The 27,706-nt window shown below is 38.2% G+C and overlaps 2 protein-coding genes across 2 annotated transcripts in view; one reads left to right on the top strand and one right to left on the bottom strand.

Moving 5' to 3' along the window:
* The window catches only part of LOC124172273, a 122,377-nt gene that overhangs the window by 47,396 nt on the left and 47,275 nt on the right, over positions 1–27,706 (top strand). The window lies entirely within an intron of this gene.
* On the bottom strand, positions 1,058–25,212 carry LOC124172266 (zinc finger protein 37-like). Its single transcript, XM_046551684.1, has 8 exons — positions 25,141–25,212; positions 24,784–25,050; positions 24,526–24,663; positions 21,952–22,119; positions 15,220–15,339; positions 13,570–13,698; positions 7,139–7,211; positions 1,058–3,194 (listed from the first exon to the last, which is right to left on the bottom strand). The coding sequence occupies exons 2-8, from the start codon at positions 24,949–24,951 to the stop codon at positions 1,564–1,566; spliced, it is 2,427 nt and encodes an 808-aa protein (XP_046407640.1). The 5' UTR covers positions 24,952–25,050; positions 25,141–25,212; the 3' UTR covers positions 1,058–1,563.

A 27,706-nucleotide genomic window follows, 5' to 3' on the forward strand; every position in this document is an offset into this window, starting at 1 on the left:
ATGTATATTGACCACATTTTTTACGTGAAATATTTTGTCCATGATAAAATCATGCCAATTGATATTTCTCCACATGCAAAACCAAGCGTATGTTCCGACCATTTTCCTTAAAAATCTATTTCTACACAGCAGGGCAGCAGGGACGTTATTTGTTTCGTGAAGTAAAATCTGATGCATTCCCGGGGAATATACTCATAAAAGGCTATTCGGGCTTCCAGCCGGGTGGTCTCCCACCATTCTGCCGACGTTTCGGAACACGATTCGGGTTCATCCTCAGGGCTAATGGTGAGTGGATGAAGTTTGCCAGCTTATACACTCTTCAGTTGGTTGTGAGGTCTAACGTGATTGGCCGGAAGGCAGCCAATCTTATTTTCTTAAGTGCCGGTGTCCATACATTACTTACAATTAGTGAATACCCGGTGTCATGGTTGAGTGTGTTAGTTGTCAGCCGGATCTCGATGGATTCCTTTACCAGTCTTTTCCAGAAATCAGTCTCGCGTCATAGAATTTTTAAGTGTTCCTACTTCACCCTATGATCGGATTCAATGGCGTGTTCTACAACCGCGGATTTTTCCGGTTGACAGAGCCTAAGGTTTCTCTTATGTTGTTTGATCCTGGCATTAATAGCTCTTCCCATTCCCTAACGTACACCTGCTCACACTCGCAAGGAATATGGTAGACCCCTGGAGTTTCAAAACCACAAGGATCCTTGTGTCTACGGTGTCCGAGAGATTTTGAAGGATCCTCCAAAAACACAGTATTGACACCGCTTTCCAACTATGGTTCAAACAAAGAGATCTACTTGTTAAAGAAATGCACTTGTTTCGTGCCTCGTGGACACAGTTATCATGAAAATATGGCCATTCACCTGAGAATGAAATTCCCTGATTGATCATTTAAGCCTTAACCATGGCTAGTAAAGTTTCCAAGAGGACATATTGTCATTTGACCAAATAATTTCATGGTATTTGTGGTGCAAGCACCCAAACTACAACCCAATTCTGACGTAATCATTGAAAGGCATGAGGGTACATCACCAATTAAAACCGACCAGTCACTCAGTTCAGCATTCTCTTCGTCAATCGTATATTGTAATTAACTTGATATTCGCATATTATTACATAGAGCACTTCATCAACTGACATAGATCAGAAAAACAAAGATTCATTAACCACAAAATTAATATTGGCATTACATTGAAAATTAATCTTGAGACAAAGTGCCTCAAGTTTTTATCGAAAGTGTTAAAATGCATAGCTTACATATAAAGTTAAATAATTTTCTACCAGTAAAAATAGCAGTGACAGACAAGGGTGCTCTTTCGAGAGGAAGACTTACCACATTCATTGCAAGAATAAGGTTTCCCCTTCGAGTTATTCCGAGTGTGACAGACAAGGTGACTCTTTCAGAGAAAGATTTATCACATTCATTGCAAGAATAAGGTTTCTCCTTCGTATGAGTCCGAATGTGATTGACAAGGCGAACCTTCTCAGCGAAGCACTTTTCACATTCACTGTATGAATAAGGTTTCTCCTTCGTATGAGTCCGAATGTGACGGAAAAACTAGCTGTTTTCAGAGAAAGACTTATCAAATTCAATGCAAGAATAAGGATTTTCCTTCGCATGAGTCCGAATGTGACGGCCAAGGTGACTCTTCACAGAGAAAGACTTATCACATTCACAACAGGAATACGGTTTCTCCTTTGTGTGAATCCGCATGTGACATACAAGGCTGCTACTAACAGAGAAAAACTTATCGCATTCACAACAGGAATGCGGTTTCTCCTTTGTGTGAATACGCATGTGACATACAAGGCTGCTACTAACAGTGAAAGACTTACCGCATTCATTGCAAGAATAAGGTTTCTCTTTCGTATGAGTCCGAATGTGATCTATGAGGTGACTCTTTTGAGAGAAGGACTTATTACATTCGTTGCAAGAATAAGGTTTATCCTTCGTATGAGTCCGCATGTGACGGACAAGGTTACTCTTTCGAGAGAAAGACTTATCACATTCATTGCAGGAATAAGGTTTCTGCTTCGTATGAGTCCGAATGTGACAGACAAGGTGACTCTTTTGAGAGAAAGACTTTTCACATTCATTGCAGGAATAAGGTTTCTCCTTCGTATGAGTCCGAATGTGAATGTCAAGGGAAGTCCAATGAGAGAAAGACTTATCACATACATTGCAAGAATAAGGTTTCTGCTTCGTATGAGTGCGAATGTGACGGACAAGGTTACTCTTTCGAGAGAAAGACTTATCACATTCATTGCAAGAATATGGTCTCTCTTTCGTATGAGTCCGAATGTGACTGTCAAGGTTACTCTTTCGAGAGAAAGACTTATCACATTCATTGCACGAATAAGTTTTTATCTCCGTATGACTAAGAGTGTGACGGACAACGCTGCTTTTTTCAGAGAAAGACTTTTCACATTCACTGAAGGAATAAGACGTCTTTGATGTGAGTGGAACAACTGAGCATGATTTCCCATCTACAATGAAGCTTCTCCCCAGTTCTCCCACATTCTTATTCTCCCTTGTTCCTCCGAAGTTATCTTCTAGAAGTCCATTTCCTTTTTGTCTCACCCCTTGGCTTTTACACATCAGATGATTTAAACTCTCGGAGGAGATGGGCTGACAGGAAGCATTATTTTCTCCTCTAGAAACAAAGGTTTTGAGGGACGAATCTTTTTCAATTGACAAATTGGAATCAATATCCAAATTACCACAACGGAAATGAATCTCAAGGTGCTTAATGAGATCATATTTTGCATTGAATGCATCTCCGCAGTTGAAGCAATAATATGATTTTTTCGTCGAACTGGCACGCTTCCCAGGATTTTTGATCATGCAAGTACTTTTCACTTTGTTTTCCCGCATGGCTGTATTGGGGTAATTCTTCCCATTCTCAGTGCTCCAGAAAAACTTTATGGTTTCTGCATTATCACAACCACCTCTCTTCCCTGCAATAGTCATTGTTGCTCTATCCCCTCTGATTTTAGACGCATATCTAGATTTCAAATGTAACTGCCCATCCTTAGGAATTGAGCACGACGTTATTTTATCAGCAAGCAAGGTATCACATTTTCTAAGGTCTTTGTGCATCATCTTGTTTCCTTTCTTTGAGTGTGATGCTCTAATCTTTGGTTCAAGGACTGCAAATAAGGCTGAGGCTCTTTCCGGATCTGTGGACTCTAGAAAAGAATTTCAAATTAATAATAAGTAAGGTCAGGCATGAAATCTACAATTCGTTAAATTAATAGGTAGGAGGAGAAAGGTATCAGGAGGAATAATTAGAGGGTAGGGTAATGTTCAGAAGGGGTGAGTGGAATGGGAACATATGGTCGTTACACAATTTAAAATCAGCGGGGCAATCAACAATTTCAAACAGTTCTAAGAAATCCAGTTTCCGCCCCTTGTCGTGTACATGTAAAATTTTTGCATCAAAATTGCACCAATGGTGTTCGTCATTCAAATGTCTTGCATTTCCTGATGAGTCGTCATTATTTACGAAACATCGTCTATGTTCTCTCATTCTCGTTTTAAAACTCCTCCCAGTCTGGCCAATATATTTGGTTTCACAATCGTAAGAAGTCAGTTTACGTCCAGTTGGAGGATAATAAGTTTTTCCATGAAAACATCAATGCGCTAATGTGCCCCGAAATAAGCCCGTGAGGTGCACAGGGCAGACCACCATAATGGATCCTGACCAGAGAACCAAGATATGATAGTAATTACCTGAGTAAAGCAGTTCTTATTCCTGCAATGGTATGGAATGCTTCTCACAACATGTGTCTGCGTAAAACATTCCCTATTCGTACATTAAATTTACGAATTTTTAGGATATGCATTAATCAGTATTTACAGCGAAATACGTTTATAATACCTTTGTAATCGAAGGTTGGTAAGAGGTGGAGGAAGAGTTCTCGGGTTTCCAGCCGGGTCCAAGGGTTTATCAGCACCGACGTTTCGAAGGCCAAGTCTGCCATTGTCTTCAGGGTGAATGGATTAGCCAATTTGTGTCCTTCCTATATACCGTCGCGTTGGTTTCAGGTGGGCTCTGATTGGTCGACGGTCGGGCCAATACGTGTCCCCTCCCCCTTCAGCTTTTTCAGAGCTGGTTTCCACGCATTGCTCAGATGGAAGCCGGAGTCTCGGTTCATGTTTTTCTCCTCAAGCATTATTTCCACTGCCTCCCTCACGACACGGTCCCAGTAATTTTTGGCATGGCATATTAGTTATGTACCTTGAAAATTTATTCAGTGACCGTTTTCTAGGCTGTGCTCGGCCACAGCAGACTTATTGGGATAGTACAGTCTGATGCATTTTTGGTGCTCCTTCAAGCGTTTTTCAAAGGTGCGTCCGGTCTCCCCGATGTATTCTTGGCCGTATTCACACGGTATGCGATAGACTCCTGATGTCTTCAATCCCAATTTATCCTTTGTGGTTTCGAGAAGGGCCTTGAGTTTTCCCAGTGGTTTGTGGATTGTGCCTTCTTAATATCCTCGCAATTTTGTTGGATAATGTTGAGACATATGGCGGGCAGGCTCTTGCTGTTGGTTTTACGTCAGGGTTTTCGGCTTCTGCTTTTTTCCTTAAGGACCTTTTAAGGGCCATTTTGATGTATCCCTCTGTAAATCCGTTTGAGCGGAAGGTAGTCTTCAGGTGATCAATTTCCGACTTTAGGTGTTCGGTGTCAGAGACAGCTTTGGCTCGGTGGATGAGAGTTCTCAACACTCCATTTTTCTGCGCTGGGTGGTGGTGGCTCCTTCCATTGAGGTACAGGTCCGTATGCGTGGGTTTCCGATACACTCTGTGTCCTAGGCTGCCGTCAGCCCTTCGTTCAATCAGGATGTCCAGGAAGGGTAGCCGGTTGTCCTTTTCGGTCTCCATGGTGAACTTGATGTTGGGGTGGACGTTGTTCATATGCGCTAGGAAGTCCGTCAGCGATTCGGATCCGTGTGGCCAGACTATGAAGGTGTCATCCACATATCTATAAAATTGCTTCGGGCGGAGAGGGGCCAACTCAAGTGCTCGTTCCTCAAAGTCCTCCATGAATAGATTGGCGATGGCCGGTGACAGCGGGGAACCCATAGGTACTCCTTCTTTCTGCTCGTAGAACTTCCCCTGATACAGGAAGTACGTCGAGGAGAGGACATGTTGGAAGAGGTCGACCGTTTTCTGGTCGAATCTCGCCTCGAGGAGCTTCAACGCGTCAGTGATTGGGACTCTGGTGAAAAGCGAAATGACATCAAGGCTCACTAGTATGTCCTGTTCTTCAATCCGAATAGTTTTTAAGGTCTTGACGGAGTTCTTGACGTGGTGATCGCACCGGCCCACGAAGGGGGACAGAAGACTTGTGAGATGTCTCGCCAGGTTATAAGTCGGAGATCCTATTGCGCTCACAATGGGACTCAAGGGAACGCCTTCCTTGTGCACCTTGGGCAGGCCGTACAGCCTGGGTGGGACTGGTGCCTGTGGTATAAGGTTTTTGGTATCCTCCGATGCTGGGACGGACTTTTTAAGTAAGGCAGATGTCTTCCTTACGATGCTTTCAGTCGGGTCACGGATGATGGTCCGATAGGTTGGGTCTTCTAGGAGGTGTTGAATTTTCTATTGGTATTCCTCCGTCTTCATCAGCACTGTAGCAAGGACACAACTTGGCTATTCCATTCACCCTGAAGACGATGGCAGACTCAGCCTTCGAAACGTCGGTGCTGATAAACCCTTGGACCCGGCTGGAAACCCGAGAACTCTTCCTCCAGTCTATTCGCCGGGAAAACCTTGGATCCTTCGTTGGTAAGAGGTAATTAAAAATAGTTGCGGTAATTTCGGCTCACGACAAAGAACTGAGAGAATCATATTTTATTACATTACGAGGGCTTTATTTCATACAAGTTAAATCGAATATTTTATCGAATTTCACCGCAAAGTACACTTAGAATGTAGCTACGAGAATAACGTATATTTTTAGATGTAAAGCATCACAACATCGCTCCTTTAAACTTCCTAGTAAGTTATAAAAATAACAATTAATCATCTAACCTTAGCGTCTCTAAAATTGTTCTAGGTGATGATCAACTCCGTTAATATCAACGCTAGAATTCCGTTTAAAATTTGGAACCAATCAGCAGAACATCCAGAATGTAATTCCTAGCATTGATTTTCAATAAATGCAACATGAACGATTCTAGTTATTTTAACTTATAAACAAATAAGTGACCATGAGCACCTTCCTTAAGTGGGACACTGAGAGCCGGAATGGGCCGAGGCAATCCCCACGCGGACAATAGGAAAGGGTCGGACCTCTCGCGCCGAGGGACCCTAATGGCGGTTGGGACCCACGTGGCATTCTTGACCGCGAAACTGCGAGAACACGGCCTTTAGCCTTTTGCTTCGAAAAATTCAATCCGTGAAAATACGGCCTTCATCCTTTAGCGTCGGAAAATTCAGGCCGTGAAATCACGCCCTCAGTAGGGAAAAGGTTAAAGAAAAATTGTTAGGTAAAGTACACTGGAATTCCCATATGAATGCAAATGACTGCTTGCATTGGTTAATGTTACTGAAGCATGACGAAAATTTTAATTGATATTTGCCGACCTGATTACAGTCTCAAGCAGAACTATAAATCATGATGTAACGAATGTATACATGGATGAAAACTGCAGATGCTACATCTTTCTCAAGGGAAGTGTCTAAAAACCGGTTCTCAGAATTCAATAAAAATTTCTTGTGCTATACATAGTCCATTGGGAGCTGTCATTTAATCAGCCCCCATATGGGGGTTTGTAACCAAATAGTTTAAACTGAAATGTGGTTAAAAATTTACAGGTCAAATATATTCATGCATAAGAGCCACTCTGCAAAGGGCGAGCATTAGTCCAGTGGTAAAAGTGCCCAGTTGTCCCACCAAGGATTTGGGGTCGAGACAAACATTAAAAATTATCAGTGAAATTTATGGATATATTGATGAATTCATCTGAAGCATAGACTTTATAAAAAATTTCATGCATGGTTTGCAAAATTTGATTGAATTCTGAGATTCTGTTTTTTAATATTCCCTAGTCAGAATGGTAAGCCTTAATAATTACAAGTCTTATCTGTGAAGAGACATTTTCAAGCACTGAAGAGCACTCACCCACAGCCTCCGAGATAGACTCCATTGCCATTGCAAGATTCTGAACCAGCTCCCCATTCTCTATAACAGCAGGCTGAAAATAACCAGATTTCATATTTACCAAAAACAAATGACAACTAATAAAATGACAAAAATATTTATAAAATGAAAAAAAATCTTGTATACTTGTGAATCTCTGGCGGGAATACAAAATAAATGTAGTGATAATACCAACACTAATCCATAATACACCCCAATCATACACTGTCCTAATTACTAAAATGTACACTCATTTCTTGGGAAAAAGGGTGGGCCAAAAGAGTAAACAAAGGCAAGGAAAAAATATTGCGGGGCAACCGGTCTTCTTCCGAGTTAGTTCTTCTATTCTTGATTACATATGTAGGATTTCTTCGTGAATCTTCTTAACTGAGGGGGAGAAGTCATATGTGATAACCGTTTGACTTATCGGCTCTCCATCATGGATGGAGATGACCTCCTAGACTGTCTCTTGCAGCACATTCATTCACCATGGGCTTAGAGAATATTTAATTCAAGGCGTCGTTGGTTGACCTTATTCCTCTTGGCACAGGAAATCTACCATTCTATTCTCCTATTTCCTCTTCTTCGCCACTCTTCACCTCACAGTCCACGACTCTCTCCTCTTTCCACTTCTCCTCCACCTGACAGGCAAGACCCATCCAGCTGTCGGTCATTGCGTTTGGCTGCAACACAAAGCACCGGTGAGGACGGGACGGTTGGGAACGGGCACGGCTGAGGGCGGGCGCCCATATGATTATAGGTGCATTAATTTCATTGAAACGCGCCATTGAATTACAACAATGAACTGGGGTTTAAGGTTAAGTCGGGTGCAGAATGCAGCGAGGTTTGCCCTTGAAATGATAACGATGAACTGGGGTTATTTTGAGCAGTTCCTCCGTCTTGAATAAGGTATGTTAAAATGGGGTTGTTTTGAGTAGTTGTTATGTTCGATTTCCTTATATAGTAAAACTGTCGTTTGTACGTGATTCAGTCGGTAATCATGGCTAAGAGTGTACAGAACGCTGTCGCTGCTGCAGGTTATTGGGTGTCCAAAACATTCGACGACGCCGCAAATTTTATCACGGCCTACTTGGAAGAAGTAAAGTCCATAAAGCTGATTATACACCCCTCGGCGTACTTCCTGAGTAATGAGGAGGTGGAGCTACCCCTTAACCATAATTTGGACACCATTTTCGACGAGGACATGCTGGAGGTTGAGGATTTCTTCGGGGAGGCTTACGATAAACTCACCGACATCGAGGAATTCTCCCAGTCCGGCCTCACCTTCGTGGGAATAGCAGCCTGGTGGTTTACTATGGCCCCATCCCAACCAAACAACTCTGCACAACCCACAACTCGGAACACGAGGAACGCCGAATTCTTCACCAGGGGCTCTAGCGCTAGACGTGTGAGGATGAAGAACACCTTCGCGGGTTGCCTTACATTGGCCCATACTTGGGACATATCCTTAAATAACAGGCAGCAGATGCGAAAGATTAAAAAGTGGCTGAGTGAAAAGCCATGTGTTAACGTTGAGAATATGCATATATCCGAGTTACCAGCATGGCATGCCCGTGCCCGTTCCCAGCCGCCGCGTCCTTAGCCGGTCCGAAACCATTATATCTTCACGGGGTCGATATGTCTCCTCAAGCTGAAATTCGACTGTACCTTATTAACCGAGGAGTGTTATTTTCTGAGGTTGGGGCAACTGGAGGAAACTCAGGAAGAAGCGGGTTTCATGGAGTCCTCACGGGGAGGGGGGGCTGCCGAAGCATGTTCTCATTTAGTAGAAGGAAGGGGTGCAGATTTTGTCACCCTCCATTTGCTGCTAACATGTGTTGTATGGAGGGAGGGGATTTGGAAAAATGTGGATCTTTCACTGATCACATACACATCATGGAAAAACCCCAAAATTGGGAAAGTGGGGAATCGTGGGGGAGGGGAAATGCTCAACACTCGATTCAATTTTCACTGCATACACACACACATATGACACAAGATATTGATGCAGTTCTCCTTACCATGTGAACGCTGATATAAAGTACCCATAACAAATGCCAAGCGGCAACGGTTACAATAGGTCCTACACATATTTGAAAATAATGATAAAGATCTCAAAATTTGGCCTAAAGTGCCCATGTTTACAGTACTTCAATTTCAGGATTTCCCACAAACATCACTTTCATCCATTTATTTAACCCATTAATCCCCAGCATTGCAAAAACACATTATTATTGAATCGTAATTATTGGAAAAACCCTTTCTGCAGGATATTTTTTTCTGAGGTTTTCTGAATTTTTGAAATATCTTTTGTTCTTATTCAGTTACTTTTGCAAAAATTTTCACTAAAATAATAATTTTTATTTTACTTCAAAATTTGCCCATTTTAAAGTATTGAAGTACAGTGGAAGCCCCTTATAACGAGTACGGGATATAGCGACAAGCTCGAATTAGCGACAGCTACCCAAGGAACCATTTTAAACCCTATAATTTAAATGTAAAATAAATTCGTATTAGCGATAATGGCTCGATTCCTCTCTTGCGCCATTCGTAATTACGACAGGTTGACTTTTTGACCACGTGCCTCATCTCTGGAATTCAATGCTTTTAAAACGGCATTTTTTCCGCCAACGTCGACGTCTACATGTTCCGTATTCTCCTATTCTTCTTTCCTTAATAAATTTCTCGAGTACACATTTCATTGCTCTTTTGTCATCTCCCTCCCGCGCCTCCGCAGTGAGGTTAAAAATTATTCCGCCCGTCTGCTGGCACCATGGCTGGTAAACGCAAGTCCTTGGATTTAAAAACCAAAATGAGAATTATTGCAGATCGTGAAAGTGGAGAGTGTTCAAAGAGTGAAATAGCGAGGCGATTTGGAATTAATACATCGACATTGTTCACTATTTTAATGAAAAAAGAACAAATTCGTTCGAGAGTGCTTAAAGAAGGGCGTCCAAGCACTCAAAAACACCTGCGGCCCGGAGAGCATCCGCAGCTAGAAACTGCTCTTTTCACGTGGTTTTGCCAGCAAAGAGCCGCAGGGATTCCTATCACCGGCCCAATGATGAAGGCTAAAGCTGAGTATTTGTGTGAGAGGCTTGGTGAAGACAATTTTAAGTGCTCGGATGGATGGTTTGCACGATTTAAAAATAGGAAGGGGATATCCCTTCACAAACAATCCGGTGAATCATCAAGTGTTGACGTTAATGCTGTGGAAGGCTGGGCTCCGGTCCTTAAAGACTATTTGGACAATTAAAGCCCCTGCGATATTTACAACGCGGATGAGACGGGCATATATTTTAACCTTCTCCCGTACAAAACTCTCGCCACTCGAACGGACCCCTGCAAAGGAGGGAAGAAAAGTAAAGACCGCGTAACTGTTCTTTTATGCGCCAATATGGATGGTTCAGATAAGTTAAAACCGTTCGTGGTGGGGAAATCCGCCCATCCCCGATGTTTTAAGGGAGTTAATACTCTCCCTTGCACTTACGAAGCAAATTAAAATGTTTGGATGACGGCTGCTGTCTTCACGCAGTGGTTACGAGCGTTTGATGCCAGGATTGGTGGAAGGAATAAAAAAGTACTATTATTCATTGACAATTGCCCAGCCCACCCACCAATAGAACTAAGAAACGTTAAAATTGTGTTATTGCCGCCTAACACTACGAGCGTTCTTCAGTTCCAGTCAGCATTCCTATCAAAACGTGTGCGCTACTGCCGCTAGAGGTCTCTACGTCCGCTGATATTGCGTCTGATTGCGTGAATCTCTACGAAACATAAATATTGCTAACAGACAGACAAAGAGTGGACTTCATTTATAATTTGTCCTTCTATTTATTTGAAACAGTTTTTCACCCTTTCCACCGAAGATAATTGATATGACTAATATGCTTTTAGATGCCGTATTGCTGTTCGGTTTCATGATTCCGATAGCATTTGAGTCGGCTGTTTTGAAACACGATAGTAAACCATTCATACAGGCAGACTTGAAGCATAAGAAGATTACTTCCACCTTCATTCCGCCGTTAACCTGAAAAAGATAGAATTGCAATGCTCGTGTGGAACCCTAAAATTTTATCACGCTCCTTTCGTCACCCAATTGCAGCAGCCACCCATCATTTTCATTACTACTCGGAAAGATAGAAGGTATGAATTTTTGAACAGATTCCGAAGTTTTAGCATTTAATAGTCTGATGCACCGCCATAACTGGTAGTTATGTCATGTATATTTGGAGCATCCAAGTAATAAGGATAATAACAGCTCATAATGCACAGTTCAGTAACGAGTGAGTCTGAAGCTGGCACTTTTAAAATCGACTTCTTAATGCCTCGGCATATAGCATCCTGCATAATTACATATGATTTGATCATAGATTGCAAGTGAATATGATCATTAGTGAATTAAATGTTCAAAATAATGATTTAAAACGGCTATCATGCTGCAATTTTCGCCTCTCGGCAGAAACAGCTGTGGTGACGCCTGATGAGTGATTTTTTTGTGACGATGTAATTGCATTCGGTAACAACGACAACTCACTATAGCGACAGATTTCTCTGTTCCCAACAGCTGTCGTTATAAGGGGCTTCCACTGTACTACAAATTGTAAATGATATTTTACAAATATTTATTGAGAAATCCTACTAGAGTTAATTTTTTCTATTAGTTCCGTTTCTTTATTCATCATGTTTATTTTTGTCACGAACTTTCATCATTCCTGTTATTAATATGGTTTTTGTGAATAATGTTGTCTTTACTTAGTGATGGGAATTCATTGATAGACCAGAGGGATGTTCTCAAAGCATGACAAAACTTATCACTATGGCTTTTCATCCACAATGTAGTCTTTTGGAGGCAGTTCAGCTGCATTTTTGGCACTCACAGGTTGTGAGTTCACAAAGTAAATAGTGAATAGCATTTTGAAATCCAAGATGGCCATCTGTACATCTAAGTATCAAGTTAAAAACAACTAATGGGTGAATAATAATTTTTCTAACGCTTGAATGTATGACTGAGACTTGGGTTTAATTTGAATTACTTCATAATATTCATGACCTCAGTATTCTTTACTTTGACTTATCTCCCACACATGCAAAAAGTGTTTTTATTCCATGGATTATATCTCCTGGATGTTTTATATCCTGATCAAAATTCTTATTAGTCTTCCAAAATATAGATATAAAATTCAATTTTGGGCAAATCACTCACAAGAGTACAGAAAATATACAAAGCATGCTGCGCTGAGAGATGGATGAGATGTGTTTACTCACTTGCAAAGAGTGCATCATATCGTTAGCTCATCCAACTGCAATGCCTGGACTTATTTCCAACCTTGAATTCCCATGGTAGGCTTTTCAAATTCTTATGCGTTTTGCGGATGGTAATCATAGTCCCTGCCTTTTTTTACTATTACCCTACCATTCCTTCATCTAACAAAGGTTACTATGATAACCCAAGGAGTTGTAATTCCATGTGTTGGTATAACAGTTTCTTATTCTGTAGTGAGCCAGGCAATACATATCTAAGGAGTATAAAGGAGCAATTCATAGCTTGCAAACAATAACGGCAAGTTTTACTCATTCCACTGCCTATCTAACCTTAAGTACGGTGGGTATATTACCTCCCTCTTTACATACAAAACGTAAGCCTAAAACCATCATAAACATGCTATTATCATAACAATTTGATATTTGGTGCTTTTTAAGGGTGCTTTACAGGTAGTAACTATATTAAATGTGTAATACTTTAGGCAAACAAATATAACTTTTTAAGGAAATAATCTTAATATGTAATTTTTGGAAATTTTAAGGTTTACCAATGCACGTGACTCAACAGTGTATAAAACCAGCTCCAAACTAACTGATCTCTCAAAAAATTTATGTATATTCCACAAAATCTTAGTTGTCCTAATCTGGGTGTAAAACTTGATAATAAAGTGTCCTTGGAGGAACATATTCAAAAGCTCTGCAAAAATATTATCTCTACTTGCGTCCTGATTCTATCAGATAAACTGTAGACATTGATGTATTATTTTCAATTTATTATGGTGAATTCTACCTGAATGTGATGTTTAGTATCCTCATCTGGGGCACTAGACCCGATTATAAAATAATCTTCAAAATTCAAAAAGGATACTGCAGCTCATAGGTAAAATGTCTCCTTACACAGCATGCCACCCTCCATTTCAAAAATTAACTGTATTACATCACCCCTTTGTGTTCATGTATACTGCGACTGTTTGTGCAAAAAACTATATTCATAGTTATGACGATTTCTTCACATAAAAAAATTTTTCTTTCTTAATTAGTACTGTTTTTGTATCTTATATACTTCTTATATACTCCTTGACATATCTTATGTTCGTCCAAAGAAATCACTGGACCAATTAAAATATTGTTATTATTATTATGATTACCTGTTCAGAGGCTTGGGACACGAGGTCATATGTGGCCCCATCAGTGCTATTACTGTGTACATATTCACCTCCATCATCACTGAACTGATCTGCTTTTCCAGAAGGAGACCCACATGTTCTCATGCCACTCTGAGAAAAAAAAGAATTAACACTTCATTGATAAATGTTTGCACCAATTGGTATTAGAAGCAAAAAGATCACAACCAAAACAACAAATATAGGGTGTATACATAATTGAAAAATTCCCTGAAAAGCTATTCTGGCCTCAGACAGGAAGACGGGAGAAATTCATCGACTAACAAAATATGGCCCATTAAGTTACTATGCCTTTTCAATTAGCCATAGGAAACCCTTCCTAAAAAGGAACAACAAATTTATCAGCAATAATTTGTGAAATTATGGTCTCATGACATATTCATTGGCAACCGAGATTTTTTGTCTACTTGTGCAGATGAAGTACGAAAAAGTTGATTTCATCCATTAAAGGTGATCATATTTTATTTCAATCAAAGACGAATACATAACAAGTTCCATTAAAATCACCTCATGGAATAAAATTGATGCCTCTTGACAACCACCCTGGTTTGCCAACATCTAATACCCTTTCCAAAGATGATGAAGGACAATTCTTGAGTCCCCCTTATCATTTACTCCATATAGTTCTCACTACATCCACATCTGCAACAGTTACAATATGCCTTATATAAATTCTTTTTTGGGAGCAATTCATGTTTGGCAGGATTGGCTAGAAACTGCATCGCCTGATTATGTGGCAATACAGCCAGCCAGAACTAACACAACAGGATTTATCATTCACCATGAAAGGTTTTTCACATTTGAAACGACTTAACCAGTAGTTGGCCACATAATGAGTCATGATTGCCTGATAAAAACAGCTGTGGAAGGACTGCTGGAAGAATAGTAAAAGTTATAAAAGATGTAAAAGAGAAGAAATACATCCCAATGAAATAGTTAGCGGACAGTAGAGTTGCTTCAAACATATCTTAGGACTTATGATGATGATCCTTCCTTCTGTTTTGTGGTGATTGGAAGAGAGTATGGTGTTTCTATCTTGACAAAAATGGGAAATGCCATGACGTCAGAGCCCTCACTTGCTCAGTGAGCTAAGGTGAGTGATCAGAGCATCTGTATGCCCCCATTCTGTTCAAAAAAATAAACCATTAATTTTGAATGATTTCTTCAAGAATGACACATGCCTATGTTAGCTGAAAAAACTTTTGGGCAAATGGGCCAAAATTTTGGGAATTTTGATTCCCTTAATCTCCCTAAAAAAGAAACCAGAATTGGCCAGGAAATGTTGGGTTCACCCAAAAATTTGCAAGGTATCATAGCCTAGAAGCACATCTTTAACTAACATGACTAACTGTGAAAGTTCTAACGAAGACTTATGGCACAACTCAAGTTTACTTATTCATATTTTACAAAGTTAGGGTAAAGGTTTGGCTTTTCTGGCAACTGGTACAGGAATATTCCATGGAGGAAATATTCCTGTGATCATTTTCCTATTCCATATTTGATAAAGGAAGGGAAAAGGTATTGTTATTAGAGTAAATTATATTGGAATAATACATAGAGGACTGAATATGTGCAGCAGCAAAAATGTGCTTAACAAAGCAAATGTGAACTTACCAAGTCATCAGTTGCCAATGGGTCTAAACAATTACTTGACATTCCAGCTGGATTCGGTGTGTACATCACTGGATAATTACCTTCACCGAGAGGGTCTTTGTCCTCCTCTTTCACAGATACCTAGAAGATAATGCTGGGTGCCAATCAATGGGGTCAAATAAAAATGTAAATAAGTATAAATGATAAAAATAAAACTCTTTCACCTGAGATCACTCAAGCTGGCTGAAATCATGCTTGCACGAGACTTTAGTGACAACCTAAAATGAAATGTCTGACATGACCAGTTTACTCTGCACACCTTAGTGTGGAATGCTTCTCAATGTGCTATCCACAGTATCGGTGGGAAAATTCTTCCCCTTCCAACTCAGACATTATTTTATCCTGTAGAAGCTTGATTTATATTGCCATTCATAATTCATTAATGTTGTATTGATTAATGTCCACGGCACAATATGGAGGCAGAGGGATTAGTGTTTTCTCATTATTACCAAAGGTGAGAAGTAAAACCCTCATTATCTGTGAATCCATTTCGAGACAGACGTTCAAGAAGTCTATGATGACATTGTCTTCTTTAGTGATTTATTAAACAATATCTAAACAATAACTCTAATAATTTTTACTCTTTTTATGAGCACATTAAGACGTTCTATGTAATAAAAAATTCTTTTCATCAATTATTTGAATCTACTACTTTGTATCCCTCACCAAAAACTATAGATATGCTACAAAAAACGTCATGTTAAGGAAATTTAGTGACAGGAAAGAAGCATATTACACTCCAGCAGTAAAATTTCCACATTCTGGATGATTGACTGATTTGTTTGTGGGCTGTTTTACATCTATGGGCACTTATGTAGTTGACATGACAAAGAGACAGAAAAATGCAAGTGATTCAAGATTGCAAACATCCAAAATCTTTGATAGCCATTTTACACGGGTCACGGAATTGCTCAGATTAGAACAGCATTTACTTCTAAAATGGCTTGGAATTGCACAAATGCATGAACGAAATTAGAACAGGGGCTATTTTGCCATCTCACACCCACCGATTGTTGTATGTGTTCTAGCATTTCACTGCTATACACGACGAATTTTATGGCTGCACCTTTGAACACACGTCAGATTCTGCTACAGAACCGTAAAGCGAGCCTTACAGCTTCGATCCTGAAACATGAAAAGTCTCCTATGACCGTAACGTAAGGATCAAGAGGCAGGACAAAACAAATACTGCGTTGGTTAACTGGGACGGAAAAATTCATAGTAGTCAACCTCTCAAAGTAGTGAAACTTAAATGGAAATCCATTACAAGCACTCAGCTCAGGGGTACCATTTGCAATGGATGAAGGCACTTTGCTAGGGTTTCTTCAGTTGAGGCATGTGCACTCACACAACACAAAGGAAACTGGGAGAGGGGAAGGGACCTTGCAAAACTTCCTTTGGTTGAGAGAGACACATTCACTCAACATAGAGGAAACATGTTTCCTTCATGTTTACATTATTTGTATTGTTGTCTTTTTTTAGATTCAATAATTACATATATCCTTTTCCATATGAGTGTCTACTATGAGATGAAAAAGAATGTAATTTCAAAGGAGAGCAGTTTAAAGCCTCCAAGCTGCAGTTTCCTTCATCTTATTTTCTATGACCTTCTACCCAGACTTAACTGATGAAAGTTCTTTATCGCTTTCGTCAATGCCATTGGAAACAATTTCACTTTTACAAATTTTGGAAATCCTCATGTCACACATACAGCAAATTTTCTCCAGGCTTCACCATGATGCCTGCTGCTCTCACGGACTTACACTTTTTTAGAGGTATGGTCCTCAGAAATTTCCTCACAGGACCTTTATGTATGACAAAAGGGTACAGCATTAAAGCTTATAACACTCGTATTTCTTTAAGTAGCAATGAAGATGATGAGAGCACACTCTCAACGGTGATGAAATAGGAATATTGCACCGCAGGGCAATGAATTCTCTGTCCACTTCTGGTAGTTAGTAGAAATAAAAAGTTTGGGCTGTGTTTGTGTACCTCTTTTTGTGAAATTCAGAACTGAGTTCTTTGCCAACACTGCACGATGCTATCTCTTACAAGGCAAGACACACCTCAATACGAATAAGACATGTTACAATGTAAGCCTGGCTATCAATCACACACACGAGTTGCTTAGTCTGAAATTCAACACAGAAAATCACTAAGGCAGCACCATATGAATGAGAATTGAATTAACTCCACTTGGACTGAAATTGGAGAAAACTTTCTGATAGCTCTCCTCTGCCTTTGTGTTTTATACCATACTATTCAGTTACCCAATACCTTTGTAAGAGGTAGCTTGTTAGGAATAGTCCTGAAAGCACAAAATTAGCAGTACGTTGGGAAGTACATTCACATGATTGCTTATGTGCTTCCTACTCTAAGAGCCAGTAGCATACGCTATAGTTAGATAATGCAAGCTTCAATATTGTTTAATCATGAGTATAAGCTTATTTCTCCTCTAAATTGTGTAAATTCTATGTGACTTGAAAAAGAGCCATTTTTTATTGTGACCATGAATGAGTATTTTTTTACTAAAAGGAACGTCCGACTCACGATTTTTTTTTCATCAGAATCTTTGCTCATACATTAATGATTACTTTTAACTGAACCATGAGTCTGTATTTGCATGGCCTTGTCCTGTGGATGCTGAAAATGAAATAGTTACAAGCGAGATTTTTTTGTACACTGTTTTTTTGCAGCTGAATTACTTCACGCACTGAATATTTAAGATAGTCGTGGGATCTAATGGACCACTTTGCTATAGAAAATAATAATGGCTTTTCATCTCACAGGAATGGAATTATGGATGAAAATAAAAATCACAATGTGTTGCACGTTGCGGCACTTTAGGGGTCACGCCAAATGTTCAATTGCTCATATTTCATTAAAAATTGACAATTGGAGGCTTAAAATGTGTACAATATCTAATTATACTAGGATGTATGATCACGGCAAGTTTCATGAAAATCCGAGTCGGTGGGTGTCATAGTCAGGTAGTCATGGCGTGGTTGATTTAAAATGGAATGACACCATGTCAATTCGGATGTGACCTCAGTGTCAAAAATTCTACAACGAGAATACTTTTATAACTAAATATTTATATTATTGTATCTTCCTATATAATTTGGTCATGAATGAGCAATTCTCAATATATCTTTTTAATTTAATGGTTTCATTAAATGTGTGTTTACTCTTTTCAATGGTCTCTCATCTGTGATGTTATACATAAGAATATCGTAATTGAGTTATCCCGCAAATAAATGAAATGAAATAATGTATTGATGATGACTTCATATAGGGTGAACAGACATCCGGGTTGGTGTAGCCATTTCATCCTTTGTAGATGTACGTCCAGTGCCTGGGCAGATCTTTTAAGAATGGGGAATTTTCCTCCTTTTCAAAAATAATGTTATATTAAGCATATTAATCCGCTAATAGAAACTCAGAACTTCTCAAAATTTCTAAATATTTCTTCAGCCTAACATGGTAAAATACAACTGCAGAAAGGGTATTTTCCCAGATTTCATCCATGTGGACCAATGAGAGAAACAAAATATGTAAACATTTCATCAGTAATCATTTAAAAACAGAACACTTTTAAAAATGCAAAAATTGCTTGAAAAAGTAATATACACAAACAAAACACAAAATCACAATGCTGATAATTTCTTTATTCTATATTGTGAATTTGCAATTACGTTTCAAGTGTCCTGCTTTTCCTCCATTCATCCTTACTTTTTAACCCTTTCACACCTTGATGTCGGGAGGAGCCAGTGGATATTTTTATTCATAGAATACCTGCCAGTGGGTACAGTGCAGATGTTTGTCCAATATCCACATGGATTTTTGAAAAGTGGGTAATTGTCCTTTTCATTCAAAATACTGATTACGTGCATTGAAAATCTGTTAACAGCTACCTTGCTAGGTGTAAAAAATGTAAAAATTGCTTGAGAAAATTTGGTCCACGAAATATATATGTATCATCATAGGTCTAATCAATTTTTATTTATTTATGAAATTGACGCTATATTTCTTATCTTATTTTAAAAACATTCAGTGTGGAGCAAGTCAATTGACAGGCTCTGCCAGTCAAGCCAAGAGTCCTCTCTCCGCCTCGGTACATATTAATATCCCATCCAAGTTCTTCCACCGTGTGTATGACCTTCAACAAGGATCCCTCTTATAAACCATGTGCACCATTTGTAAAAATCAGTGTTTGAACGGAAGGTATGTTATGGAAAACTCCCTCTAATTTTCTTTCTTATTTTATTGACCCATTCTGATGAATTTCATGAAAATCACATCCACACTGAATGTGCAACATGTTAATAGCTAGCAAGATGACACAAATAAATAAAATACCTAAGAAAATTAGACCCACAGAAAAATATATTAATTCATACAGAAAATTAATTTTATTGATCCAACTTATAAAATTGACGTTATTTTCCAAGCCTACTTTCCCTCTCACCTCTTTTTTAATAGGGTGCTGTCCTCCTTTTTCACCTCATGGCATCTGGGGCGGAATTCTGTACTCGGATACCGACGATCGTCGGTGTCGGTAGCTACCGACGATCGTCGGTAGCACCGATAGAAATGTGATTCACAAAACGCTGCTACCGACAGATTGTTGGTGCAACCGACAAATTAGTGACGTAATGCTTTTGTCGGTACGAAAGTGGCACCCGCACGCGAGGCTAGGCGCCTCGACCAATCATATTTCTCCTTTGTCTGCATTAAACAAATGAGGCTCCGAAAACGCCATCTGTTATTCGTCAGCCCGCGAAGAAGTTAAAAAGAGTTGATCACCGCTTTGTGAGATATTTACAATGTTTAATCACTCTGCGAACACAATTTCTTACTCCCATTGGGGCGATGTGGCTTGTATTCCGAGATTTTGCTGTATTTACCATCGGATTTTTTCTATCCCAAGTAAAAAAGCCTTTATATTCAAGGATTCAACGGTCGTTGATAGAAGAACACCGGCAACATTTGGTGCTCAATGTATTGGAATTTTCAAGTATAATTGTCTTGAAGAGGACTTTGTCTGCTACATAATTGTTCACCTACGCTTATTATAATTGTATTCTTTGGATTAGCAGTGACGAAATTATTTTTATTAGTATTGTAACAATGTACCTTCATCTTGAGCCACGGCTTGTTTACATCGTTTGCCTCATTGTTCGCCGTAAGTCCGATACTTCCACAAGGGTAATTATTTAATTAGAAAACATTTTTGTCGCTTGAATTCACATTTTGGGTTATTTAAAATACATTCGTTGAGAAAAAAACTGAGATTCCGCGGATGTCACGGAAGGTATCATATATCAGTATCATCGCGTCAAGTGTTGTGATTGTGAACTTGAGTGACATACTTTACCCTATTTGGAAGTGTTAACTTTTGCATTTTGATACCATTTGTGTGTTATTTCAAACTTTGCGTTGATATGACTTTGACTAAATATGCTTGATCAGTGTTAATTTGTGATATACCGTTGGAAGTATGAAGGTTTTCTCGTGTTGAAATTAAATTTTTGTAGTTTTATGATGAATAATTCATTAAATGTTTTCTTGTTTGGTGCAATCATTCTTTTTATTTGCCCCTTTCTACCGATGGAATACACGGTACGTACCTACTCAGTGCTCCTATAGTAATAATGAAAATCTATCTTAAAGTCCCGTACGGTGTTTGGTTAGTATGGTGAAGTAAATTCAGCATTAATTTTACGGGAAGTTTTGTGCACCGGTAACGACGTCAAAGAGTGAGAGGAGTTAAGTGATGCCATTTATATTCTTCTAAAATATAGTAGCAATATGCTTTTTCTATTTCGTCGTTGCTGTCTGACGCTCTCAAGAGTACTTACGAAGGTAGGAGAGTTATTTTCATTATAAACCCCATTCTCAGATGCTCACATAGGGTATTGAAGTTAATATGAATGTGAACGAAATGTCCACGTATATATTTCATTGAAAGTGCATCAATAGGCATTCGTTTTTATTGAAAATATAAATAAATTTCAGATCCAAACTTTAGGAATCAACAATAGATACCTATCGTGTCTTGTTAAGAGTAATTTAAAAGCAAAGCAATACGTTACATTCTTAAAATTACGGAATATTTATAATGTAAAATACCTTACGCTATTGGAACGCATAATGTAATATACGTGTAACATTGGTAAAGTTAAATACTGCTCCCACTATGTAAATTTTAAGTTTCAAGTGTTTAATCAATCATTTTTATTATAAATAATATACAATTAGAGCGCTTCCACGGATCTAGCGTCGTAGATTATGATTTAAAATCGTCAGCTTAGGCTGAAAAGTGTAAACAAAAGTCCGCCACGTTGCTAAAAATTTGTCGGTAGGTCCTACCGAGCGTTTTGAAATCGTTGGTATGTACCGACGGGTTTACCGGCAACTGTCGGTGGGATAACGACAATCGTAGGTAAAACGTGTCTCCTGAATCGCTCGTACCGAGACTTATCGGTAGGACCGGTTTACCGACACCGACAATCGTCGGTACGGTATACAGAATTCCGCCCCTGGTCTCCCTAGTCACACAAGCAAGGGTGACTTCCCATAGAAATGCATTCAGTTACACTGGGCTAAAGAAATTTTGTCTAGCAACATAGTAAATATCTATAAATTAAGGTCGTATAACAAGGTTTCACTTTGGATGAGAATAAAACTTACCAACATATTATCCCTGAATTGACGGGAGTCTGGCACAGGAATGTATATTTCAGTCCTTTGGACTGAATGAGTGAGATGTGAGGTGCCTTGTATCTCATCTTCAAAGAAGTCCTTTGTGTCAGCAGAAGACCCCAACTCGTCATCAGTTGCCTCATCCCATTGGATACTCTGTGGAGAAAGTAACTGTGATAAACTCACCTCCTTCAATGTCAACAAATGAAGCACACTCGTAATATTGATGAAATAGGATTTTCAATGTGATATCCAAGAATTTGCGTAAAGCTTGACATGTTTCTCTTGATCCAAAACTCAAAAGCTACACAGCTGCTGAAACCAAATTAGGCAGGAAGATACTTGGTATACTTGGTTCACATAGTGGGTGTATTACAACATCCTTGGGGCAAGGGAAGAGGAAAATAAATGTTTTCAACGATAGTGTTTTAAATTGCGAATCTATCATGTACTACATGTTTTTGATTAATTTTTAATGTAATTGAACACCTGTTTCTATGTACTCAAATACCAACCATAGGAGAGAAGAAATACATCTCATATGTTGTCTCCTTTCTGAGGCAGAAAAGTATGAAATCATCTGTCTGATCCTGGATGGGAGTGTTATAGGAAAGTGCTAAGGATGAGGAGAAAATGTTCGAAGTCACAAAACATCAAAGATGGGACAGCAGCTAGAGATACTTGGGACCAATTCAATGGGCAAGAGAGCAATTCCTGAACAGCCAATGTACTGAATAGTGTACGGCACATCAAAGAACATGAACAGGAATCTAAGAAATTCTGACAGCTCCACTTGAATAGTCTGGTGGATGAAACGTTTAATAATTTAGGAGATTTTTAATTTTCAAATCACATCACTTATAGAAGTATATACAGTTAACATGCTATTTGAGCTCTAGATATTTGTGAAAAGTTCTTGGCCAAAGTAATCTGCATGAATTTGAAATTAAAAAAGAAAAAAAAAACACAAAACATCAAATTCATTCCATTCTGTGCTCAAGAGTTAATTTTTGACTATATAAACATAATTCATTAAACAAAATTTACTTACAAACTGGAATAACAATCCATTCCCTGTTCAAAGAAATGCTTACAAAAATATTTTCCTGGAAAGGTAAATATCTAACAAAATTACCTATCTATAAAAATATTTAGGTTTAAAAAAACAGTCCGCAAAATTTATCATAATTATCAAAATACCCAGGGCCAATTTTACACAAAAAAACTTTCCTGAACAACCCCTAAAAATGAAGGTTATGATATGGCAAGCCACGATAGCGAAGACTGTTACATGGGTTAACCATATCAATTAATAAAATATGGTATACGCCATCTTTAAAATCAAATAAAAGAGCACATCACATTCAGTGCATATCGTAGTTGGTATTCATAGAAATAGATCTTAAGAAATTGATATCACAAAAATTTGAAACAGAGAATGCAATTTTAACTAATGGATTATTCAAATAAACTTTATTTTTACTCATAAAGAATATTAGTTGTGATAGCTGAAGTTACATACGTTGTTCTAACTCAAAATACTCATATTAATAAAATATTTATGCAAAAATAAAAATGTACATACAATCTTGTATCAAAGTAACTAGCAAACATAATAAACATATACGTCACATCTATCTTATGATCGTTTTTATATTTTACGTCGATTGTTTACAACGTTTGTTATGATATTTTTGCAACAATCATCTCCAAATCTCAAACGTAATTTTAAACGCTTATGCATTCATTGTACCTCTCCTATTTCCGCATTATAAGCCGTGAAAATTGAGAAAAGTTTTTGACCATCAGCAGGTATATATTGTTATAAAATAGAGAAAACATCAAGAATTCACATTTTGTGCGTGTGCAGTTGAGCCTGTGATTGGACACCAACTTACAGATCCATTTCAGTTCACCCTTACAAATAGCAGGAAATGGTAAGAGATTTTTTGTTAATTTTAAAATGCTTCGGCTACCCAAGTGAGTAAATATATTAAAAGGTATTGTTTCACAGCGTAGTGGGTCATTGCCTTTTATGAGTTGGCGAACTTGAATGCCCCACTTTGTTAGCTATGATTGTTTTACAAACACATTTTCGAATGAGACAACAAAACCTCTTTGCGTATCACCACTGAAACACCAAATGCAAGGTAAATCACTTCGCACGGAGATTGAGAAACACAGCATGCGGGAAACTGGGCTAGTTTCACTACTCCGTCAACCATGTCCGACGGCCTTGAAAGTACTCCAGTATTATCAATTAACAAAAATAATGCTCTATTTATTTCTAATCTCTACTCAAAGCACTTTTTAAAATAAAGTTGGATTTACCACCTTCAAGAAGTCATACAACATTCAATTTCCTAAGTTATGGCATCAAGTGAATAATCAATCACAATTTTGAGTAAATCCAATCAAACAACTGCTATAACAAGTTTAATCCACAAATAATGATTCAACTGGATTTCTCACTGATGTTGACACAAACCAAAGACTCTCACTTAACATTTCCAAAACATACCATGCACCAGTCTTCAAAAGAGAATAAACTAAAGTACCCACCCTAAAGCAATTCACCGCAGAAAGTTTTCTCAGCTTTGCGTCCGATTCTAAACAAGTCATTTTGAAAACACTGAATTCCGTGAGGTTTTTCAAACATAGGGGACACAGGGTGGTGGGCAGGCCATCTCCTACAGCAACCTAAGATAGCAATCAACACGTTATACATTGAAGAGGTGCGAAAGAATGCTTATAACACGGAATACAGATAGCAATGTGAAAAAAGAGAAATCGATAAGATGTAGGCAACGTGTCACTTACTTCTAAACCGAGTAAACCATTTATGGCATCCTTAGCAGTTATTCTGCAAGCTACGTTGGAAGCTAATATGTTGTAATAATAATCATTATTCTTCATGCATAGTCTGCATAAGGTACCCACAGAATCCCTTTCTGATGAAGCGGTGAAAATCCCGGCGCTACGATTCATGTTTTAATTTCAATCACTCATTCAATCTTCAAATATATTTATTCGTCGATGAAATCATTAACACACAACAGACTGAGATCTCCAGATTCGTCACAGGAGCTACATAGATTTCAATGACACAACATATATTTAGAATGCTTACGGTGAAAGATAACTTCAAATTATAATATTTAAATAACTCAAAATCACCTCAACGAAAAAATACACAGCAAAATTGATATGGGTTACCTCCTAGTTCACTGTAATAATCAATGTTAATATAAGATCATGCAATAAAGATTGGTGTGCTTTTACTGAGGGTTAGTTTTCCTTTCTACCGCTAGAGACAGATATACATAGCAGGCCACTAATCAAGGCGCGTTCCGGCAGAAGTGAAAATTATGTACGAGACCAAGGTTCTTAGACGGACGACTTACTCTAAGAACCTTGGTAAGAGACTGAGTTTGATAATAAATTGAATATGGTTTGTATTTTTATATTCTTGGTATTTAAAGTTTTATTCTTCCTTCTCTCTTTATAAAACATTCCACTCAAAAACATAACTTATAAAATTCAAATGAAAAAGTTGTTTTCTAAGGCTTTCTTTCATAGATAATTTTTTGTCATTAACGTATTTTTCTGAGTAAATATCAGTTAAAATATAATGTATCATTTACAGAGATAGTTTCTCACCTTATCTACTCTTTGCAGACTTGTTTTAATGTTGATTTACCCATATGCCTCTAAAAATTCTACCATTGTATAGTCGTTTAATTTGTCTCATCAACACCGTGCACTGTGCTTTGTCCCGATGGCATTAATCGCATTAATATTGCCTGCATAGTCTTAAATGAAAAGTTTCCTCCTACCATAGAATAAATATACTCTGTGCTCCTACTTCCATGCTACTGCCTGTGTATTTCGGAACGCGCCTTGATTAGAGGCCTGCTATGCATATGTACCTCTGTCGGTAAAAATGTAAACTAAAACTCAGGGAAAGCAAACTAATCGTTGCTTGCATGATCTTGTATAATCGTTGTTACAGAGAACTGCAAAGTCAACCGTCTAATCCATTTTGATATGGTGTGTTTTTCCGTTGTGGTGCTTATGAGTTATTTAAATTTTAAAATTTAAACTTGTCTTTCACCGTGAGCATTCTAAATATAGGTGATATCATCGAATCGTATGTAGTTCCCGTGACGAATCTGAAGATCTCATTCTGTTGTGTGTTGATAATTTCATCGACGATTTAACATATTTAAAGATTGAACGAGTGGTTGAAGTTGAAACATGAATCATACCGCCGGGATTTTCAGCACTTCATCTGGAAGGAATTCTGAGGATACATTGTGCAGACTATGCATGAAGAATAGAGATTACTTTTACAACATATACACTTCCAACGTAGCTTGCAGAATGACTGTGAAGGATGCTATAAATGGTTTACTCGGGTTAGAAGTAAGTGGTTCGATACCTACAACTTATTTATTTTTCTTTGTCATATTGCTTTAGTTATTCCATGTGATCAGCATCATTTCGCACTTCTCCAATGTATAGCGTGTTGATTGCTATCTTAGGTTGTTGTGGGAGATGGCCTGCCCACCACCCTGTGTCCCCTATGTTTGAAAAAGCTCACGGAATTCAGTGTTTTCAAAATGACTTGTTTAAAATCGGACGCAAAGCTGAGAAAACTTTCTGCGGTGAATTGCCTGAGGGTGAGTACTTTAGTTTATTCTCTTTTGAAGACTGGTGCATGGTATGTTTCGGAAATTTTTTTATTTTAAAAATATTTTTGTTAATTGATAATACTGGAGTACTTTCAAGGCCGTCGGACATGGTTGGCGGAGTAGTGAAACTAGCCCAGTGTCCCGCAAGCTTTGTTTCTCAATATCCATGCGAAGTGATTTTTACCCTGCAGTTGGTGTTTTTGGTGGCGATAAGTGAAGACGTTTTGTTGTGTGATTCAGCTTTGTGTTTGTAAAATAATTATGGCTAACAAAGTGGGGCATTCAAATTCGTCAACTCATAAAAGGCAACGAACCCACTACGCAATGAAACAATCCCTTTAAATAAATCTACTCACTTGGGTAACCGAAGCATGTTAGAACGAACAAAAAAACCTCGTACTGGTTCCTGCTAATCATGATTGTGAACTTAAATTCAGCTGAAACTTAGTGTCCAATCATAGGCTCAACTACACAAACAGAAAATGTGAATTCTTGAGGTTTTCTCTATTTTATAACAATATATACCTGCTGATGGTTCAAAAACTTCTCTCAATTTTCACGGCTTGTTATTCGAAAAGATGAGAGGTGCAATGCATATAGAAGTGGCCCAGTATTTGAAATTAAGTGTCAGCTTTGAACTTGATAGTTGCAAAAAATGTCATTACTAACGTTTTAAACTACATACATAAAACTGAACTCAATGAGAAAATGGATGTGATGTATCTTATAAGTATCAATTTGTTTAGTTTGTTGGACAGTTACTTTGTTACAGGGCAATGTTTATATTTTTATTTTAGGAAAAATGTATATTGATATGAGAACATCATATTTGCTAAAACAATCTATGTCACTTCAGCTATTACAAATGATTTCGTTTTTGAGCAAAAATAATGTTTCTTTGATTAATAAATTAGTTAAAATTGCATTCTGCGTTTGAAAGGTTTTAGGTGTTTTAAAATCCCTAAGTTTTTTCTTTAAATGCCAACTAAGATGATCACTGAATCTGATATTCTGCATTTTTTAGGGTTGTTGAGGAAAAATTTTTTGTG

The sequence above is a fragment of the Ischnura elegans genome (assembly GCF_921293095.1).
Source record: "Ischnura elegans chromosome 13 unlocalized genomic scaffold, ioIscEleg1.1 SUPER_13_unloc_1, whole genome shotgun sequence".
Lineage (NCBI taxonomy): Eukaryota > Metazoa > Arthropoda > Insecta > Odonata > Coenagrionidae > Ischnura > Ischnura elegans.

Bases quoted from the DNA above. Each gene is read 5' to 3' on its own strand.
- LOC124172266 (XM_046551684.1), bottom strand. From the start codon at position 24,951: ATGAATCGTAGCGCCGGGATTTTCACCGCTTCATCAGAAAGGGATTCT. The intron at 13,699-15,219 runs GTAAGTTCACAT...TTTTTTTCTCAG, and splicing joins CATTGGCAACTGATGACTTG to AGTGGCATGAGAACATGTGG. The intron at 3,195-7,138 runs GTGAGTGCTCTT...ATTCTTTTCTAG, and splicing joins GTCTATCTCGGAGGCTGTGG to AGTCCACAGATCCGGAAAGA.